We start from the raw sequence: 22592 nt of genomic DNA on the forward strand, positions 1-22592 counted from the left end.
GTTCACCTGCACGACTGTTTCTGTCTCTCTGTGTCCTTGTCTCATTTTTTGTTGTGTGAATATAGTTGAATTTGCATCAGCTAAATGAGAATATGGCGCACCTTGATCTTGTGGTTCAGTTACAAACCCACTGACGATGAAGACTTTCTTATTCAGCTTTGTATTTGGCATTTAGCACAGTTAGTACCTGTTTGTTCCATGAGTGAATGTAAGCTTGAGCATCATTAGGATTTGATTTCTATCTTTACTAGAAATTGTGTTTTTTCATATTTTAAATATCAGGTGTGATACTTTTTTTTCAGACATATTTGTAATTTCCTAATTATTTCCTAATTTATAGCTTCACCAGCCTACAATCAGGATATGGAAGACGTGATATATGAACAGGAAAATCCAGGTCCGTGACATGTGTTTCTCTTTGAGGCAGTGGCCAAGGTCATTTTAACCCAGGGTTAATGACTCACTCTGATTCAATGCATAGGTCTCCTTAAATACTCAGTTTTTGCTTGCCCAGATACTTACAGAAATTTCTGAATATAGTTTAATATTACATGGAGAAATGAAGTAAAAAGGAGATGTGTTTTTCAAACCACTGTTGGGATTTTGGTCTTTGCAGATGGGATACTGGAAAGAATATTGGGGAATTAACAAGGCAGTAGGACGTAGTGGAGCCAGACGAGGGGCAGGTCCCAGTTTTGCTCCTTCTTGTATTTGTGATGTAGGGAGAAAATTATGGAACTTTATCCAGCTTAAGTTTTATTAAGTCATGATAATAGTATCTATCTTACACAGTTATGAAGATTAAAATTAATTTGTAAATATTTTAGAATGCTGTCTAACAAGGTATTTGGTTTTTTCATGTTTGGCAAAGGTATATTTTTTCTTTTTTAGAGTTGAGTGAACCAGCAGTAGATGATGATGGACAAATGTACCACACAGGTATTAAATGAATGTTTTTGTTCTATTTTAAACATTGCTTAAGGCTTTGCACTTACGATGCTGTGTTAACGTGGTGACTTTTCTTTCAAAGAGTCAAAGAAGTAATTTTAGCACCTAATACAAGACTTTTGGCTTTGTAACAAAATTGGATTATTTAAAGAATATCAGGCTTACATACTTTACCTCATCTACCACCCCTCCACAACAAAACAGCGTATTAATTCCTAATGCTCCTTTTGCATATCTTTATGCTAATTTGAGGAATTTTTATGAAAATAATATACCTACTCTTTCCTCTCATTGCTTTTGGGCACAGGCATTTCTCACGGATTGTACAAACGTTAATATTTAAAGGATTAATATTTCTGTATTTGAGATTAAGTTGTGTTTTTTAGCTAAGCAGTTACACAGAATGACTCAAGTAATACTTTGGTTTTATTCTCTTTTTTGCAGATGACGTAACATACCAAGACTATGATGAACAAGGTTTGAAAATGCTTCTTAACCTTAAGTTGCCTACTTGTTTTAAAATGTACTCATAGCTTGACTGTAAAGCACGGAGAGTGGTATTTTTAGTTACAAATACCATAACTTAAAACGTTCGAATGAATGGGTAGTTCTCAAAGAATTTACTTTAGGAGATTATTTATCTCCTCCAGGGGTTCCACCGTTGCCTAAATACTTTCTTAAACTCTTTGCAAGTTGCCTTTGGAAGCAGTTAAAAATTAATCAAGAAAACTTAATCTCACGACTGTATAGTCATAGCCCTCTTTTTATTAAACACGCCTTGTGCTTGAAAGACTACTTTAGTCAGAGCTTAACTACTCCAGCTGCCGCTGCAAATTCATTTCACTTAAATAAAGATGACCAATCTGCCAGCCTGGAAAAGGGTACAGAATTTCATTCCAGCCTTAAAGGGAGCTTGGAGAAAATGGTTCTGGCATCAGGTTCCGATTTAGGCAATTACAGTTCCTCTTGTAGCCCAAGGACTTCTCATGTGGTTTTATTAAGCTCCTCAAAGGAGATGATATTGTTACTACTTCCCAGATGAGAGAAGTAAGGTTCCAAGAGTGTATGTAATTTTGCATAAATTAATATGACTAAGAAGCCATAGAGCGAGTGGCGTATCCTTTTTATTCCAGTATCTAAAAAGATGACTGTAGAAGGAAAGAAGCCAGTTGGGTATAAGCAAGAAGGATGAAGAAACGTGCCGTGCTTGAGTCAGATGTGGAGGACATCCTATGTGCTGGATGGTCTTAGAGTTTAACATTCAAATATGAATAATATTGAATCTCTACTTTTAAAAAATTTGTGGTCTCATGATAGTTGGTGAATCTGAATTGAAGAAAGTTAGGAATGGCTGTGTGTAGATCTGATACACTAATTTATTAAGCGTGTGTTTTTAAGATTTGAAGCCCTACCAAGATCACCATTCACAATGACTGTTCCTAATGGGATATGAATGATATCATTGAAGGGATCCTGGAGTCTAACTCTAGGGACTAATATTTTTATAAGAAGTTAAATAACTTGGCCACGACAATTGCATTTAGATTTCAAGTTTGAATGTGAAGGAGAAAATAAGAATGTGAAAATTAAATTTGCATATAAATCCTTTTCTAATTTCTGCCAGTCATTATAGTGTTTTTCTAAATACGCTGGAAAGAACATGTTTGGGATGCACTTTGCAGACTAGTTCTAGGGAATTTTAAAGTCAAATTTGAAAGAAGTGTAAAATCAGATACTATGTTAAAAAAGATGTTGTGAAAGTAAAGGTACTTTCATAAGCAAAATATCACAATAAAAATAATTTAAAATGTTAACAGAGTGAAAATATGATCTGGGCAATCATCAGGATTTGATGAGGCATTTTGAATTACCTTGCCATAGAACGTAAACTTTTTCAAACCAAAGAGATCTAGTAGAACAGAGGATTATTCATTGTGTGCTAAAAAGATACCTCTGTGCACTACAGGAACCAAGCTAGGGAAACTAAGTATGTATATATATATAGCTGTAAGTAGGATGAAAATAAAGCCATTTTTCAGTGGGAGAACAGAATATATTCTGTATTAAACTCCCCAAACTCTGGAACTTGGAAAATAATATGGCTTGCCAAGGCTGTAGAGTGAACCAGCTTTCCGCATTAAAACTATCCTGGAAAGCATCACGCCAACACTGGGACACCTGGGACACGACAGGACAGTCTTAGCATCTACCTGATTTATTTATTCTTACACTACATACACTACATATATGTTACATGTCCTGTGTCCAAAACAGGACGCTGGAGCGGTTCTAGTGAAGAACACCCTCATGGTCCATATTCTCACAGTCCTTGTATTTTAGCAGTAGGGTAGAAATTATACAAATAATTTTAATTTGGTGTTCAGTTATAATTATGCTAAGTGCTGGTAAGAGTGAGCATAGCATATGACAAGAATATATAGCAAAGGGACCCTACCTAGTTTGTGGACCAGGGAAGGCTGAAGTATGAGCTGAAGGGTGGAACAGTTGATGAGGCCAGGGGAAAGTTGATGTGGCTGGGATGTAGACTGAAGCTTCTTATGGGAAGATGTGTCTGGAATGCTAAGCGTAAGAAGAGCGATGCGGGCTGAGGTTCTGAGATGGTCCAGGTCCAGAGGGTGCCTGCCATTAGTCAAGGATTTCCATCTTCACCTTAGAGCACTGTTCTAGGGCACTGCATTTTGTAAAGACTGATCTGTCTAAAAGGTAGTAAATAGACTGCATAGAGACAAGAGTGGATGTGGGGAGACCAGTTTGGTTACCACAGTTATCCAAGTGTGATCTTCCCTGAGTCACATCTCTGCCAAACACGGCGTCCAAGGAGATTAGTGTCAAGAACGAGGTGTTCAGTCATATCCCAGGCTGCTGAGGCCCCATGCAGGGTGAGCGCTGAAGCCCTGCCTTAGATTTCGCGCCGTATGGCCTCCCTAGTGACCTTGGCAAGAACTGTTTTCAGTGGACGGTGTTGGACAGAAATGAGAGTAGTTCAAACCAAGGTGGGGGCAGTGAAGGTGAAAGGAAGTGGACAAAGCTGAGAAATAGAAGGTAAAATTAGCAAGGCTTGATGTGCGGGTGTAGCTGGGGAGAGAGAACCAGATGTCGGGAACCATGTCCACTGTTCTGCTTATGCACCTGGTGGATGGTGTGTTTTTTCCCAAGACTGGGCGAGACTGGAAAACAGGCATGGGGCCAGAAGGTCATGAGTGCCATCTGTACATGCTGATAGCACCTGTTGAGCCATCCAAGGAGAGATAACAAATTAGCTGATGGATGGTGTTTGGATCTCAGAAGAGAAGTCTGTTCATGGCTGAGTTTGAGAATCATCAGACTGTGCATCGTGATTGAAGCCAAAGGACTGAGGTTATTTAAGGAAAGAGGATAGAGTGGGAAGAGAGGATATTCCATGGCTGGACGTTGATGAAAGGCAACGTTTAGTGCCTGGTGGGGAAAGGATGGAGTGACAAAGAAGATTAAAAAGGAGAATATGGTCACATTGGAGTCCAAGAACAGGAGTGTTTGAAGAGGAAGGAGCTGCTCGGAGATCTGATATGCTAAAGGCCGAGAGTAGGTGAGTGGCCTTAGAGGAGGCTCTTTAGGGATGTGGTCAGGGCCGGAAGGGAGACTGGAGTGGTGTGAGGAGAGGGTGTGAGGAGATAAGACAGCACGTGTAAATGACGCTGACTCTTTAAAGAAAGTAATTATGAAATAGAGGAAACAGAGGAAAAAGGGAAGCAGGCTCAAGGGAGAGCTTGTGGGTTTTGTTTTGTTTTGTTTTTTAAATTGAAATGCTGACAGGGTTTAGGGTGACAGTGGGCAGACATGCACTGCGCCTTTGTCTTCCACATGCCGCCAAAGGGATAGAAAACAATCTATTAAAATTGGCCCTCGCTCTACCCGAGCACTGGGAATAATGTCTGTAAGGTAGTAGATGCTCAAAAATTTTCCCTTTATTAAATGAATGAGAGTGCATTTGTAACTGTGCTCTTAGGGTATCAGAAAATGTGAGGCCTTTGGAAGGTGGGAAAAGCAGGGATCAGGCTCACTAGGAAAGCTGAGAGCCAGCCAGCAGGAGAGGAGACCACAGCCAAGACCAGGGCCCCCTTTGTGGTGAAGCAGAGGAACCTTGAGCTGACAGTAGATTTATTCAGGGAGATGCACACTCCATAGACAGAGTGCCGGCTATCTCAGCAGGTGCGAGAGGCCCCAGGATATGAGGTTACTAGTTTTTATGGGCTGGATCATTTCATATGCTAACAAGTGGGAGAATTATTCCAACTACTTGGGGGAAGCCAGAGATTTCCAGGAATTGGGCCCCCCACTCATTTTTTGGTGTTTTATGGTAAGCCTGGGAGCTGTCATGGCACCTGGGGAGTACCATTTAGCATGCTGACGTGTTACAGTGAGCATATGATGAGGCTCAAGGTTTCCTGGGAGTCAGATCTTCTGCCATCTTGGGCCTAGTTGGTTCTAACCTGTTTGTCATTCTTTCAGTGGCTGTGCCCTGCCCCCTTCCCCCCGTCTCATGATTAAGGTAGTGGATGGAGGGCCTGCCTGCTGAACCCTCATCCTCAGGGGCTGGAGGCAGGGCTGTTTGCTCCGGGTGAAAGGTCTGGTTGTTGCTCCCCGGGCAAAGTAGAGATAAACACTTGGATCCAAAATGATAAGTGGGCAGAGCCACGGGTAACTCAGAAGCTCCCCTACAGTCATGAAGAAAATAAAGGAAATTCAGCGCCACCCGGGAGTAAACACATTGCTGGATCCTGGTAACAAGGGCCTGTGGAGAACTTTACTTTTCCCCATTTTACAGGGAGGAACCGTATATAATCCATCTCATCGTCCGCTTTAGCCCATCTCCTCTGGCTAGAAGTGGCTGCCCCGTGATTTGAACCCAGGCCTGTTTCACTCCAGACCAAACACTTCCCCACTCTACTCTGTAACCTGCCGGTTCCCGGTGACTTAGCCCCAGAGGTTCAAGGATAAATTAGCCATTGTCTCTGCTCTTGCCTGGTACAGCCGGTGTTGTGTTATAATGGGAGTTACGCAGTGCTAAAGGATTATTTTTTTCTGTGTATTTTACAGTGTATGAGCCATCAAAAAGTGAACGGATAGAAAGTTCAGGTAAGGTTTCCCTCTCAGCAGGTGTTTCCTGCACGTCAGTTCCCCTTGTGTTTGTTAAAACAAGTATAATTTGTGAACAGAGATAAAATATAAGACATTCGCAAGTCATCAAGGAAGTAATGATAATGTTGACATATTTATTCCCTGTTTATGGTGCAGGGATAATACCAGCCTACTGATGTGTTCTTTGAATACTATTTAGAAAATAAAGTTGATATTCTAGTGAGTTTTCTATAAGAAGCCCCAATCTAAAAGGATCCAAATTTAGGTCTCTGAACAGATACAAATTAATTTAAGCACCTAATCAAGGTGAGGTAATGCAAGATGTGTTTGCTTTTCTTTTTTTTCAGATAATGCTGTAGACGATTCAAACATAATTCTAGAAGGTAAGTTAATTTTATAGAAGTCATTTTACTTTTTTTTAATTAAACTTATGTTCATTTCTTCAACAAGTATTTAATGAGCACTTACTATTCACTATCTATACAGTGCTTGGGGGCCAGGAGGATGAGAGTGCATAATTCTGTAAACAGGCTAGCATTCTAGTGGCCTAAGAGATGATGAAGTAATTAAAGATCATGAAAAGTGCAGTGATGGAGACAAAACCAGGGTCATATAATAGAAAGTAACTTGTTAGAGTGAAGAGGGCTGCCCTAAATAGGAGGAGGTGGTCTTGTGAGGAATTATCCACGGGCAGAGATGAGTTGAAAGTCTAGTCCTTTATGTTGTTATTCAGCTGGGAAAAAAATTTTTTTTAAGTATAGGGGTCTTTTCTGAAAAATAAAAATAGCAGCATATATCACATAGTGGTGTTCCGACATGACGTAGATTTCTGTAGGTCAAAGTGGTTTGCAAAGTTCTTTCCCATATTCTGTTTCTGTTGCTCATGAGGACACCAAAGAGGAATCCAGGCAAATGCCACTGTACTTACTTCACAAATGCAGGACTGAAAGGGGAGTGAGGTCCGGTGACTGGCGCCTAGTTCCAGGCTAAAAGTGGCTAAGCTAGTCTTCAACCCAGGCTGGGGGCCGGCAGTTGCCTCTGGGGTCCTTTTTTGTATTAGAAGTATGGTTGTTTTCCTACGACTTTTCAGGTGTTTTGCTAAGCCAGTCGAGGACACAGCAGAGACTCTAAAGGAATTCCTTGTGGTGGGTGGTGGGGCTCCAGACTCTGTACCTTCAGCCCAACCTGCAGTTTCTCTGTTCCTGCAGCGCTTGGGTGCACGTGAGAGGGAACTCACCATCTTCACGTGCCCACTGACCTTCTCTCCCCGTCTCCCCTTGTCTCGACTGGTTCCATCAATAAATACTTGGGTTCCCAAACCAGAAACCTAGGAGACAGCTCCTCTTCCTCTGTCTCTACAGCTAATCTCCAATCCTGTTGAATGGACTACTTGAACATCTCTCAAATTCAGTCTTTTCTCTCTGTGGCCCTAGTGGTCTAGTTCCATCTCTCATCATCTTCCTGGGCAGTGGCAGTAGCCCTCTGGCTGGTCTTCTTAACTCCATACTTGTCCCCTTCAAATTCACCTTTCACAAGGCTGTTAGGATGAACTCTTCAAAAGTATAAATCCGGCTATCTCAGTCCTGTCTGTAAACCCTTCCATTCGTCCCCATCTGCGTCAGGAAGGTTACTTACTGTTACAGGTAATAGAAAACCGAAGTTGAATTGACTTAAGCAATAAAGAGACAGATCAGTCAGGGCCTTGAAGGTCCTAGTAAGGACTTTGGATTATATTCTAAATACAGTGAGACTCTATGGAAATACGGAGATATGGCATAATCTGATTTATGTTTTGAAAAATTGCTTCTACTCTTAGAGGATGGATTGGATGGAGCACGAATGGAAGCAGGGACCGCCCCATTAGGAAATTATTGTGCCCTAATCCTAGGAAGTGATCATGGTGGCCTGGCGTAAGATCATGAAGTGGAAATGGAGGGGGAAGTTTCGAACTTGAGATGATTTTAGAATTTTAATTGACAAAACTTCCTGGTGGCTGTAAAGAGGACCTTTGGTTTGGTTTGAGTAACTGTTGGATGAGGGGGGCATTTACTGAGAAGAAGACTAGGATGTGGAAGAAACAGGTTTAGGGAAGAAAACCAAAGATTTCATATTAGACATGTTATGTTTGGGAATTATGGCAGATACCCAGGTGGAGGTACCAAGTAGGGGGTTGGATATGCCAGGGTGAACTAGGTAGGTGAGATCTGAGATACGTGTAAATGCTGGGAAGCCATCATCATGAAGATGGTATTAACTCCAGTGGAAACGGATCAGATCATTTTGGAGGTGCGTGTGGAGAGAGTAGACCAGTAGCCCCAGGACCGAGCTCTAAGGAATCCCAGCATTGTGAGGTCTGATGGAGCGCACACAACCAGCCAGTGAGGCAGGAGGAAAACCAGCAGAGGAGAATGAGAAAGAGCGGAAGAAAAGAGAGTATGTTTCATGCTGCTGCCGTTGGAACGCCAGGGCTTGCAAAGCATCGACTGCATTTGGTATCATAGAGAATCTTGCTGATCTTAGCAAAGCTATTTGAGTCAAGTGGGGGGAGTGAGAGCCGTACTGAAGTGGGTTTAAAAAGTGCTGGAGTAAGAAAAAGTAGGCTGCATCAGTAGGCAAACCTTTCAGGTGGTGCTGATAGAATTCTTTTAAAAAAAATCCTCTTGCTGTGTCATTACCAGAATACTTTTCAGATAAGTATGTTAAATGTACATTTTGTCCAGAACGCATTTAGATAAAAATTTGTCTTGCAATAATAATGTCTCCCTTAGTATAACATCAGTGATGGAAATAGCAGTGGGAGTGATTTGTACTTTATGATGCACACGGTTTTTTTCAAATGTAAAATGACGAAAGTGAAAGAAATTCCGAGAAAGATATTGGTAAAGTTGGTAAAGGGCTAATATGTCTCTAGATTGCTGACAACTGAATAAACAGGTAGACCATCAATAAACCAGTCACAACAAAGAAAGGCCGTGAACGTTCACGGTACTGCCGCTAGAAGGAGGACGTTTTCCCGAATATTAACAGGGGTCAGGAGAATATGTGTGATATTTTTCTGTTTCTTTTGTACTTTTATGTAAAATATTTTCAAATCTTCTATTTTGAGCATAGGTTACTCTTACCCTTAGAAGCCAATTAATGCAAGAATAAAATAATCAAAATACCTACATAGCTAATTTGAGTTTTAGAAAATGCTATTAAAAATGTCTCCTTTTGACCGAAGCTTGTTTCAAATCTTAAGGAGTAAGAGGAAAGCAGATACCGTCTTATCTGTAGATTAAGGTGATGTTAAATGGGTTGTTAGATATGAAGATATTAACACGTGATGTAATTTCATAGAGCAAATCAGATCAATGCATCATTCTACCGTTGGGTGTTGAGGCTCACAGTCTGTTTAGTTGTAAGTGGGTTGAAGTAGCCAGGGGGAAAGACTAGAAGTTAAAAGTTTGTATCCACATTTTTGACTAGTTTTAGAATATGTTATCTTGAATATTATTTTTCAAAAACTTTATGAAGGAGAGTGATGTATTTTTTACGATTCTACTTCCATTTTATTGTTCTGTGCTGTTAACAAGAATACAAGATGCTTTAAAAGTCTCTCCTCAGCTTTCTTATCAAGTCTCCTGCAAAACCATGGTGAAAACATAAGTTTTAGTTCATATCTCCTTTGCCAGACGGAGTTTTGAGGTTAGTCAGTTAGGCAGGTAATGTTTTAAAGCCTGTGGTTCAGAACAGTTGAGAAATAAACAACATTTTATGAAGTTACAGCTAATGTTTTCTTTGTTGTGATAGTGTAAAAACCTCCTGTTTTAGGATAATTGCACTCAAATCCCCCCACATTCTGTAAAAATCACCACTGTACCTCGAATGCCGGCAGTGTGTGTGTTGAGCACTGGTCCGCAGTGTGTAATGGGCCGTCCCTCTGTTACTTGTTGCAGAAACGCAGGCGCCCCCTGCAGAGGAGCACCAGGAAGTACCACCAGGTATGGCCTTTTGTTAGATGTCTTGCTTTTTCCTTTTTTCTTGTTTAATTTAAAAGGGGCTGTTGATAGTCACTCTAGCTGTATCAGATAATTCTATGGAGAGTAAAGCTCCTGAGAGAGGGATTAATTAATACCTAAATTTAAAAGGGAAATTTTCTGTTTTGGTGCATTGAGCCAAAGTAACGGAAAATACACTTTAGATTCAGTCTAGTACATGTTAGTTGAGCTCGAATTTGAAGAGTATTTATGATCAAAGTATTGTATGATTTTTGCCATTGTAGCTGGTGATCGTAGTAGAAGTTAGGGTGTTTTTTCCCCTTTTTTTGATTGACTGGCTGCTTGATGGAGGATGTGGACTCAGCATTGCCTTCAGATGAAAGTTGAATAGTGCGTAAATCTGCTCCATTGCTCCTCCTCCTCCCCGTTCCCCATCTTCCCTGAGAGCATCCTCAGTGCCTCACGGCGATCCAGGCTGCTTAGAACTTGTCCGTGTCCCGCAGTCCCTCCCGCCAGCCCAGCGGGTGACACCCACTTCTTTGCTTTTTCCTGCCGTCCCACACCTGTTCCTCTCATCATCAGTGCTTTTAAAGAATGAGAACAGCATTTCATTCAAGGCCTGTGCTTTCAAATACATTTTAGAGATGACATAACTATGCCTGCAATTGGAAGTTAACGTCTAGACCTCTTGTTCTCAAAATGGGGAAAAAATGTTTTATTCAGAGAGGATTTTCAAGCAACTCTTTCCCAAGTGTATTTCTCCCTTGTTTCTATGTTTTATTTGCATTTTTTTCCTTTTTGTGTCATTTATTGGTTCAGTTTTTACTCGTGCCTGCCAAATTTATTGAAACACTAAATTTCAAGAGAACAAAGCCTTGTATAATCAAAGACTATTTTTAGTTACACCACTGCTTGTGTTTGCTCATTTAATGGTTGGGACGTTCTAGGTTTTGACAGTTGTCACACCGTGTACATTTATAATAACACATACAAATGTTGAAGGGAACTGTGTTGTTAGGATTATATGAATGAGAAAAGAAATCCATGGAGACACTGATCTTTTAAATGATGGCTGCTGGGCATACATGTGTATTTTGTGTTTAAAAAAGATGCTCAACTTTCACGAAGAGATAGAATTTTAAAATTTGTGTGTCTCAAGTGTATGCACGTATTTCCTCTCTATATATTCCAGCTTTAATAAATCTGGAATATTTGGCTGTTACCCATTTCAGGAGTGTTTGGACAATTGAATCTTGAGAAGGAAGAAAAATGTGTGTCTCACACTGGATATAATTGTGGACTCATTCTAAATTTCTTTCTCAGCAAAGTTGTACATCTTTTACCTCCGATCGCTTTGGCTCACTTTAATAAATGATTACAGGGGGAAAAAAAGACACTCAGAGCAAGGAAGGTTGATGTTTTTGTCTTACTTTTGTAATTTCCTCTTCACTGATGAGCAATGCTTCACAGAGTGCCTTCTTTCTAATCTGAGGATGCAGGGCAGGTCACTGAATTCACATTTTGATTGGCATCCGTTCCTTTAAAGAAAATTGTTTTATGAGTATTCCTCAAAATAACGAGTTTCTACAACATTGGCTTTTTTTTTCTAGTTACAGTTCATATTTTTTAATATTGACCTGACTTTAATTGCAGGTATGAAATGTAATCTTTTCTAACCCAAAAGTTCTATGTTTTATAAATGAAGCCTAAGAATTTCCTTGGAACATAAATATAAAATACTAAGTGGTTGGCGGCTGGAATAAGGCCCTTTTTTTGGTGAGATATTTACCAGCCCTAGTAGATGAAAGGGAAGATTTGGTTCATAGGCACACTTCCTGCCACATAAGAGGCTTTATTAAGCATTATGTATGTAGTGCTCTTCCAGACACACTCCTGAATTAGCTCACTTAATATTTCCAGGAGCCCAAGAGATAGACATGCTGTCAGCTCCATTCTACAGATGAGAAAACTGAGGCCCAGCAAAGCAAAGTAACCTGCCCAGAGCTGACAAGTGGTAGATTCTTGCCTTCTGGCTCCAGTGTTCACTCTCTCAGCTGCTGTGCTCGAGGGTATTTTACACAAAGGCCTCGGAACTGATGAGTTCTGAGGGCTGTTTTGGTGAAAGGAGAGAGTAGATACTCTCAGGCCTCTTTCTCTTACTATGCATTAGTACTTCATTTAAGACTCAGAAGTGTTGAAGATTCATTATAATTCATTGTGGAAGAGTAAGTTGCCCAATAGTTTAAATTTTGCCATCTTTTGTTTCTATTTGTGAATTTATAAGTGCTTTGCAGGTGTGCTTTTGGTAAGGATGTTAAGGTCCTGAGAACTGATCATTCTCATAGTAGAAGTCAGTCATTTTGAACGCCAGATTTATTTTAAATTGATTTTGGAACCTCTGCTCCTTTAGTGGGTTTTCACCTTTGTCCTCGAAGTTGTAGTTTTACTTGAAATCATGCAGCACATTTCTAGCAGTTGGATAACAGAAGTATACATTGCACAAACTGGGTGGTTTATGAAGGAATCACTTAGGAAACTCATCAGAGTAAAATTTCCCACCAAACAGTACTTTTAGGCCATTTGACTAGCTGGTTCCTCTAAGAATTTTTGTGTCATGCCGTGCCCAAAGAAAAGTGAATACTATGTTCTGTGACCATAATCATCTTATTCAAAATGGCGACACGCGAGCGCCTGTGTTTCTGGGTGAGTCGCTGCTCTTGTCTCTGAAAGTGGCGATGACAGTTGTAACTCACCCCACCCTTGAATGTTCTAGCCAGGGGGTGATGGCTTCACTCGGGTGTGTCCGTCCAGAACTGTCACTCAGACCTCCCCTGTTGACCAGTAACACTGACCAATGAAGGCCCACCACCAGCTTTAGGCTGGCAGCAATAGGGGTCTTCGCTTATGGCAGTAAGTGCCTGATATGCAGGTTATTGTTCATGATTTGATCATTTATTCACGAAATCCATTAGGAAGCAGCTACAGTGGAGCAGGCTCTGCACTGGGCAGCGAGGATACACAGTGAACAATTCAGTGTCTGCCTTGTTGCGGTTCACAGATCTGTGGGTGGACAGCTGAGTCCAACAACCAGCACGGTGTCAGTTCCCTTCTCAGAGTGGGGTACAGGGCAGCACACGGAGGGGGACAACTAACCCAGCTTCAGGGGCCAGGGGTGCAGGGAGTGGGGGAAGGTCTCCCATGTGTCATGCTAGAGCTGAGCTTCGAGGGGCTGCTCGAAGTGACAGGAGCTGGCGAGTGGGAAGCGGGGGAGCAAGTGTGGGCGCAGCAAAGACCAAGACGGTGCGCCACGTAAGGGTGTAAGAAGACAAGGTGGATAGGTAGGCAGGTGGCACTTCTGGGAGAGTCCCCTCAAGGATGTTTGAAAATTTGAATCTGGGCCTAAAAGTGATAGGAAGGCACTGAAAAATTCCAACAGAGGAGTCACATGATCAGATCCAGATTTGAAAAGAGCAGTCCTGTGAGGAGGTGGAGACCAGTGAGGGGCAGGTGTGTTCATCGAAGCAGAAGTGGTGGGAGCGTGACCTGTGATAAGAAGGATGCAGAGCGTGCCCGTGGTAGAGAGGATGCAGAGCCAGGATTGATTTCTTGGACGTTGGCGTTGGAAGTAATTTGGTGGGAGAGGGGGCGGGCTGAGGGAGAAGAGGCCAGGACGATTCCCGTGTTTCTGGCTTGAATGAATGAATGAATGATGGAACCTTAATGGAGATGCCGAAGGCAGGGTGAGTGGAGACCGACTGGCCTGATTTTGGAGATGCTGGGTTTGCAGCTGGGTGAACCACTTCTGAGTGGAGACTTCTACACATATTCAGGGGCACATGTTTGGGTCCTTTAAAATCGTAACTGAGCTCTTAGCGTATTTGCCTTGTCATCAGTTAACCATCATTACACTTTGAACAAGTCCCCATCGTCTTGAGGATTTTTGGTCGCACAGGTTACAGAAATGCTTATTTCTTACAGTCCAGCTAACTGGTAAATTCGAGGAGAACCTGAAATCAAACCCATGTTTTTAAAACTTTATTTTGGGGTGTAATCTACACACAGGGAAGTGCTCAGCTGTTGAGGGTACACTTTGATGAACTTGGACACGTGATACATCCTTATACCCACTACAGAGAGTTCTTCCAGCCCCCAGAAATCTCTCCTTCTCCCCACTCAGTAACGTCCCCACCTAAGGTAACTCCCCTCCTGAGCTGTGTCATCGCAGATTGCTTTGCCTGCTTTTGAATTTGATTAAATAGAACCACGAGTAAACACACACAAATGCATATACGCTTGTTTTGTGACTGGTTTCTGTTGCTCACCATCATGACTGTTTTATCCACTTTGATAGGTATAGTACTTGGTCTTATTCATTGCTGTTTTTACTATAAATATACTCTATTTTTAAAATTCCATTCTACATTGATGGCTGTAGTGACTGTTTCTAGTTTAGGGCTATTATGAAGAAAGCTGCTGTGAGTTTTTCTATACATGTCTTTTGGTGGACGTAAACGCTCATTTCAGTTGGATATGTATTCAAGTATGCATACAGTTTCCAGTTATTTCTCATTAGCACCAAATAATTCTGCTTATATAAAAATTTCTGGTTACACATACACACACACATGTAGAAAGAAGATGGAAGGAAGGAAGGAAGGATGGAAGGAAGGAAAGATGGGTCAATCATAATCCAGCTTTAGAAATTATATCAAGATTTGGCCAGGCCTTTATGTGCACAAGCTCCTTTTTACTCTAATTGTAACATCGATCCGATGCTGTGATAATAAAATAAACCAGGTACTGAAGTTTGGAATAAGAAAGTATTTATAAAAAGTTGGACAGGAATGAATTTTGCTTTTAAAACACTGTATACCTTCTTTTTTAACCAGGCACTTACATATCAGCAATCACATTAGAATTGACATGAGATTATTTAAAATAATATATTCTAACTGCAACTTACAGTATCCTGTTGCTGTGCTGAAAATCCATCCTATATTTGTGTTTCAAATACCGTACTAGATTTATTCCCCATCTATTGCATTTCTTTTTAATACAGTGAGTGAAAACATTGATGGGAGAAAGAAATTTAGTGCTTGTATTTCTCAGAAGCCTGAAATTCTTAAATTCGGTTGTAACTCTCAGACGCTCTAAAGAACTTCAGATTTTCATTAGCTTTGCAAGTAACCCCCCAGGAACTTCTCTAGATATTCGTCATTCTATTAAGTTCATCATTCTATTAAGCAGGTTGCTCTTAAAAACAGCAACAACACAAAAGCAAAAAAGATTTACTTCGGTTGGCGGGGTTTTTTTTTTAATAAGTAGAGTAAAAATGAAGCAATTTCACAGTCTATGTCTAGTTGGTCCTTTAATTTAGATTTCCCCTTATTTTTGCAGATACTTAAAGCTTCAAAAAGACTGCCCCTACCACCACAGGAGGACCAGCTTACCCATACGCTCCAAAAGATGGCTGTGATAGATCTTGTGAAGTAATTACTGAGCAGACCAAGATCTTTGGGAATGAACACTAAAGATGTTTTGAATGAATCATAGTCCACTGGCATTTTAGTGTATTTTTTTTTTTAGAAACAAAAAATCACATGTAATGTTACATTCCTGCATGTCCTTTTTTTGATAGCCTTAGCGGATCTGTTGGATTTCTTTCCTTTTTCGTTCTGTGACACAGCTTTTTAGTCTTACCTGGATTTATGTGTTTTTCAGACAATACTTAATAATCATATTGATGATGTAGCAGCAATTGTCATGGCAGGGTTTTGATATATTTTATCAGTAATTAACACTAACTATGTGAGCTGACTTGTATGAACTGCGTTAAACACGAGCTAAAGCCACTAAGAGTGCCTTGTCTGAGCGCTCTTAGAAACACTCATAGGAGTCATCATTAGCTGTGAAGACCGGAGTTGTATATACCTGCACTGATCTTTATAAAAAAAACTCCTACACTAGCTTCGAGTATTCAGGGTAAAACTCAAAGTTGAGATTCCTGTAGCTTTTAGCTTATTAATTAGAAAAAATGTAATATTTCAATAAAAGCTTAAATTATCGTGGTTAATTTATTTTTCAAACTAAGGGGGGAAACATTAAAATTCCTTGCTAGGATGTAGGGAAAAGGAATGGCCTGTTACATCATGTGAAAATGCTTTTGGCCGCCTGGGATTGCTCGCAGAATAGCTGTATCCAGTCTGTTTGTTTAAATTTTAGAAAATCTCTTACCAGTGACTGGTGTGTAAATTGAAGGTGGTTCTGCTTTGGGCTAATTAAGCGATGCCGGCACAACACTGAAGACTGCTCCCTGCTCTTACTGCATCAACTCAACATCGCCTCTGGCGGGGTGACGCAGGGTGTGTGAAAAGTGCTCACAGAGCCAGGGACCTGCTGCTGCCTGACGTCTGAGCCTTTTCCTTTCCACACTGAAGGGGTTCTTCTGTTTTTAATGTGGCTTATCTGTGGCTTGAAAATAGTTGCTGTGATGAAAATACTCATTTGTTAGGAAAAAGGGTAGCTACACTCTCATTTTGAAAGGACCATGAGCTAAAAAAAAACCCTCAGAAGTGGTTTCATTGACATGCCGGGAGGAACTCTTGATTGTGTTCACATTGTTTTAAGATAAAGTGACGTTTTTCCTGCTTTTAGGGTTAAAAATCAAAGAGATTTTGTATTTTTATCTTATAGATCATAGATATAATGTAGAGAGTTATGCTGAACCAATGTGTAGTGAACTCCTAAGTAACGCGTTAGTTAAAAAAGAAAAAAAAAAGCAATAATTTTCTAAAGCTGTGATATGGGTAATACAGAGTTGCTACTCAGAATCTAATGAAGCTCTTACTTCATTTTGTGAATTATAGAACACTTCTTTTTATAAAGCCATATTTTTTTAGGGAAACTTAGGAGTGACGTAGAACTGATAAATGAATAAAATAAATTTTACTGGATTTTTGTATAGAATCATCTCTAGACTTCTGGACATTGAGGATTCATTATGCTGTGGTCAACTTCAGATACTTTTAGTTCCAAATATCTGAATTAATAAGCCTTGTCTTTACAAATAAATGCCCAGCTGGGCAACATCAATGGATTTTCTAAAAGTGATGTCAGTGTCTTCTGTTTAATGTTACTTCAGTGCAATAAAATGCCGAGGAGTTCTTCTCTACGTTGTCATTATTTGGAGGTGTATTTTTTTGTTTTGTTGCATAACAAAATTTGTTCATTTTGTGCTTTCTAGTAGTTTCAAATATTGCAGCATTTCTGATGACTCAAATCACAAAGGGGTGACTTCAAGCCCTTTCTTAACCTGTCTCTAATAGGTACTGTTTATTTATTTTGTTTAACGTTTACTGCTCTGCTACCTTTTCGGGGGCAGGATTACAGTGGAAGGCCCCCTGCGTCCATCCTGTTTAGGTTTCTGTCCAGCACCTGGAAGTTCTGACAGTTCCACCCCTCTCCCCTGGACCCCCTGCCACTTTCGCAGCCTCAGCTTCTCCTTTGCATGAAGAAGGAGATGAGACCTTCTGCAGAGGGTGTCAGGAGCCAAGAGACATGCCGCGTGCTTGGCAGCACTCCTGCCTCACTTCCTCTCCCCAGGGCCTCAGAGGAGGAAGACACTTGCCTGATGATGAAAATCCCCTCCTTGCATCAGGAGCCTGCTTCAGATTGACTTCCCACCTCCACAAAGTGAAATCTTTAATATGAATGAATGTGGGAGAGGGGATCCAAAATTCGGAATGACCATGACTGCACCCCTGATCCCACCTGCGTGGCACCCACACCCTCTCACGTCCACTGTGGTGAGAGGATGGAATGTGATATTTTAATCAATCTCCCAAACTCTATCCCATCCCCACTGCTATACACACGTACACACATGTTCCCAGAAATACTCAAAAGACTAGAGAAGTACTACTGGGACTACTGGTCTACCTTGAAAATCGACTAGTTCCTAATCTATATTCAACAATAGGCCAGACATGAGGTTATAAATGCAGAAATGTACACATGGTCAGGTCACATGCTGTTGATTTCTGTCGCACAGTGGATGTTGTTTGGCTGGTCCAGGTTCTTGGTGGATTTCACTGTGGTTGGCAGCCCATATTTGTGAGAGAGACACTAACTCTGATTAACTTAGTGAGCGGCTGACACAGGTGGGCTCTCGGTCCCACCCTGGCTCTCAGCAGGTGAGCTAGAGCACACCTGGGCTCGGTGCTGGCATCCCCAGTGGGTCACTTGTGGATGTGTGGAGTCCTTGAAGATGAGGCTAGAGTTCACAGTAGCGTGGTACGCTGTGTTCCTTTAAAGCACATGGTGCCTATTATAAAGTAGTATATGGTTTTTAGGAGACAATAAAAATACTGGATATGCTTTGAGTACGGCTTCTCCAGACTCAGTTTGTAGCCATAAAGGCACTTACTGTTGGTGGAGATGAACCCCATCGCTTCTTATAGACAAGAACACTCAGCCTGGTGCCTGATTCCTGCTTATTGCTCAGTGACGTTTATATGTAACTCAGATTCTGAATATTTCATAACAAATTGCATAGGTAAAGAATTCAGGATTTAGGAAAGCTGAATTGTTTGCTCAGAAATTTTTTGTAAACTGTATTTATTTGAATTCATGCAAAGATAGTCCTATATTCTGAGATTCTGAACGGTGACTCTTATGGTACTTAACTTTGTTTTGTCTTTACTTTTCAGAAACAAATAGAAAAACAGATGATCCAGAAAAAAAAGAAAAAGGTGAGATGATCAAATCAACCGCCTTTTAAGTATACGTGGGGAAATGTTATACTACCCATAAAAAGCATGACTTTATTTCACATCAGTGGTTAAATTGCCAGTGGGCTTATGATTTCAATGATTTTATCAACAGACATTAACTTTCTACACAAACATTAAGTGCTAAGTCTCTGGAGAGACCTTGGCTTCTAACCCTAGTTTTGCAGTTCACTACATGCGTGTCTTGAGAATTACTTAGTCTGTGCCTCAGTTTCCTCTTCTGTGATACAGGAGTAATAATGATAGTCCTAACTTCTAGAAACCGTAAGACTTGTTTCCACAATAGTAATTAAGTGAAAATGTATGTAAAGTGCTTACACAGTATCTAGCAGAGGAAGAGCACTTCCGAAATGTTAAAAATTACTAATTGTCACCCATGTTGACAACTACGCGAAGTCCAGAGATCCAAAGATTGCTAGAATATGTTCTTTTTGCAAGGAACTCTGAATTACTGGAAAGGCAGACGTGCAGTTACACCCATGTAAAACGTATCATCTCTGCCTTCCAAGAATTGATGACAGAGGCACTCTAATGAATTTAGGAACCCAGTAGATTTTTAATTCAATTCTCACAAAGGTTCCTAAACTTAGAGGAGCTATTTTTAAAGTTAAATCTGTAAAATTTATGTGGATGATCATAGCATAGTGGTTATACTTTAAGTATTAGTTGAATGATAAAATCTTCAGTGATTAAACATTATTAGAGTTTCAGGAGCGGCTTTATTTTGTAGTGATAAAAGCAGTGTTTACACTGAAAAGATACAGTCCACATAAGGTACAAGGTCTTGCTCTGTGCGAACACTACGGGAACACGTGGAGTTACTGGCCTCTGGCCATAATTTCACAGCCCTTAGGCTGGGAACAGGCATTTAGTTCATGCGGTTTTTTTTTTTTCTAACTAGCTGTTTATTTTTTATTAAAGTAATACACAGATTTAGTTTTTTTTAACTTTTCTAATAATCATATCAAACTTAATAGGTATAAAATAGGAGTCTGACCTTCCCCTCAAAACACAGTCCTCCTACGAACCTTCTCTTTCCTGCCTCCCTGTTGTCCCATCAGCAAACCCTGAGCCCGCTCTTCAGAGTGGATCTCGAATCCAGCTCCTTCCTGCTACCTTCCTCCTCTGCCACCCAGGTTGCAGCCACCACCATCTCTCCTGATTATTCCACATGCTTCTCAACTGGTCTTCCTTTGGCTTTAGAATCTTTCTCAATTCAGTGGCCACGGAGACCGTTTTAAAACTTAGGTCATATCACCTTGTTCAGATGCCTCCAGCATCTTCGTTTCTTCCTCAGAGTAAAACCAAAGTTCTTTGCAGGGGTTTACAAGGCCTCCGCCGACGTGTTCTCACTTCTCCCTTCTCTGCTGGTTTCCTCCCTAACCGCCTGTCCCGTGACTCTCTCTTTCCTGGTCTTGACTCCAGCCCCGCTGGCATCCCTGCCAGGCACACCCAGGACTCAGGGCCTTGGCGCTGGCCACTCCCTGGGGCCAAGTGTTCTCCCGATGCCCACACAGCTTGCTCCTTCAGCCTTACCTCAACTGTTGCCCTCTCAGGGGGCCTCCCTCCCCATCTAATTTCAGATTGCAGTGGGCTCTCTCTCCAGGGGCTTCAGGTCCTCCCCCTGTGCTGCCCGGCACCCTCCGCTGCCCGGCACCCTCCGCACAGCTTTATCCTCTGGGAGTTCTGAGCCTGAAGCGAGTTTTCCAGTGCATGGGAGGTGGGCTCCTTGGCTATTTCTTCATGGGACCAGTAGAGAGGATCTCCTGCAGCTCCCTGCTTCTCACTCTCCATCACACAGAGGGAAGGGGAAATGTCCCACTTCTGGAATATGCAGAGGGAAAAATGGAATGTCTTAAGAGTCAGATTTTAATTTCATAATAATAGAAATGGAGATTTTTTTTTAATGGTAATTGTAAATTCGTCTCAGGCTGAGCTATTCGGTTGCCTAATTTTCTACTCTTGTGTTACCCCCTTAAGTGTGTTGGTGAAGAGCTACAGGTGAGAGAAGGAAGGTTTTGTTTTTACTTAGAATTAATAATTCTGTGATCCCTTTCTTTTAGAGAATCAGGTTTAGTTTATTTTGACAGAGTCATGGTTTTGGAACAGGGCTAATTCCAAACGAATGCCATTAGGAAATGCTAGCTTCTTAAATTGAATCAGATTATTTACATGTTTTGGCCACAATTGCTATGTCAGTTTCTCCCCACTGGATGTCACCTTTGTCCACCTAGTCCGTGTTCCGCAACCACAGAGTGGGACTGACTGTGAGCTGCAAAGTAATGCAGTGGAAAAACGGCTTGCTAGATGTTCATTTCAGACAATTATTTTTATTTATCCATTTATTCAGTACACACTGAGTACCTGCTATGTGCCAGGCCCTATTTTAGGCACTGGAGCCAAAACGTTCAGTAAAAGCAAAGTCCCAGTTCTCATGATGCTCATAACTTAAAAATTACAGACCCCCCCATACACATACACTTTTTATATTTTAGTGTATGTGTTGGGGGAGATACGTAATTTTTAAAAAAATAGAAGAAGTATGAAAATATGAAAGTATGAATATGAAACAGGAGCAGAGTACAGAGAATGACAGTGGGCGGGCGTGTTGCTCTGTTGTTGGGCCTCCTGGACAGTGACATGTGGAGATGCAAGGTGGAAGGGAGCGAGCCGAGCAGCCAGCTGGGAGAGCTGAGTTCCAGGAGTGGAAAGCATGTTCATAGTCCTCGGGGGAGGTGCGCTTCGCGCATGTGAGGGTCAGTGAGGAGGCCAGTGTGGCCGGTGAGGACAGTGAGGGGAGAGAGGAAGGGTGAGATTAGAGGGGTTTCTAGGGTCTGAATCTCATAGGGCTTTGAATATTGTCTTGTGAGAGGGGAAGCTGTTGGGAGATTCTGAGAAGAAGATTGATAGGATCTGTTTTATGTTTTGAAAGGCCCATTCTGGATCTAGGGATGCAAGATTGCAAGCAGTGGGCCCACTTAGAAGATGACAACAGTAGTTCAGGCGAGGGATGTTGGCGACAGGATTAGGATGTGGGGTAGACATGGTGCGTGGCGGTTGGACCCTGCATATACTCGCACATGAGTTCTGTAGGATTTGCTAATGGCTAGGAGACGGGGCAGGAGAGAAGGAGGGGAGTCAAAAATTACTCAAAGCTTCTTAAAAAAGTGTGCTTTAACAAATTCATTGAAGGTAAAAGTATACAATGTGTTACTAATTTAATACATATCAAATGTCAGTGATTCACTGAGGATTTGTGAGCCTTTAAAGAAATTTGAGGAACAACAGAATATCCATGCCTGCAAAAGGGGTATGTGCTTTTGCTTCTGTGTGTATATCTGTGTGTGTGTTAGATAAAATCGCATTCGGATCAGGGACTTTTCCTGAAGTTCTCCTTTGATTGAGACTAATATCTAATACCCATTATACCATTCATTACAACTGAGGATATGCTTAAACTATATTTTTGTGAATGTCTTTAAGAAGTCATTTAAAGATTTCCTGGTTACTATTTGTATTCTTTTAAGAAGTAAATGTCAGTGCCCCAGCAAAACACCAGATGGCACTAGAAAGCAAGCCACACTTAAACACTAACAAATGACGTCTGTAATCTGGCTTAGAGGAAAGGCTGAGATGGCTGTGTTATTGTCCTTAAATCAGCATGATGCAACTGGTACCTGGTATGCTTGCTTCTGAGTTTTCTGTGATCAGGAGGAAAATAGAGAGAGAACCCACA

The 22592-nt window shown here is 41.2% G+C and overlaps 1 protein-coding gene across 6 annotated transcripts in view; it reads left to right on the forward strand.

Moving 5' to 3' along the window:
* The window catches only part of ASPH (aspartate beta-hydroxylase), a 162834-nt gene that overhangs the window by 68062 nt on the left and 72180 nt on the right, over positions 1–22592 (forward strand). For all 6 annotated transcript variants that reach the window (XM_032470008.1, XM_032470005.1, XM_032470007.1 and 3 more), the window contains exons 8-14: positions 341–397; positions 892–939; positions 1393–1425; positions 6046–6084; positions 6435–6470; positions 10026–10070; positions 18776–18817. In XM_032470008.1, coding sequence (XP_032325899.1) covers positions 341–397; positions 892–939; positions 1393–1425; positions 6046–6084; positions 6435–6470; positions 10026–10070; positions 18776–18817 — 300 coding nt within the window. The remainder of the gene's footprint in view (positions 1–340; positions 398–891; positions 940–1392; positions 1426–6045; positions 6085–6434; positions 6471–10025; positions 10071–18775; positions 18818–22592) is intronic.

Source organism: Camelus ferus, chromosome 29 (assembly GCF_009834535.1).
Source record: "Camelus ferus isolate YT-003-E chromosome 29, BCGSAC_Cfer_1.0, whole genome shotgun sequence".
In the NCBI taxonomy this organism is placed as follows: domain Eukaryota; kingdom Metazoa; phylum Chordata; class Mammalia; order Artiodactyla; family Camelidae; genus Camelus; species Camelus ferus.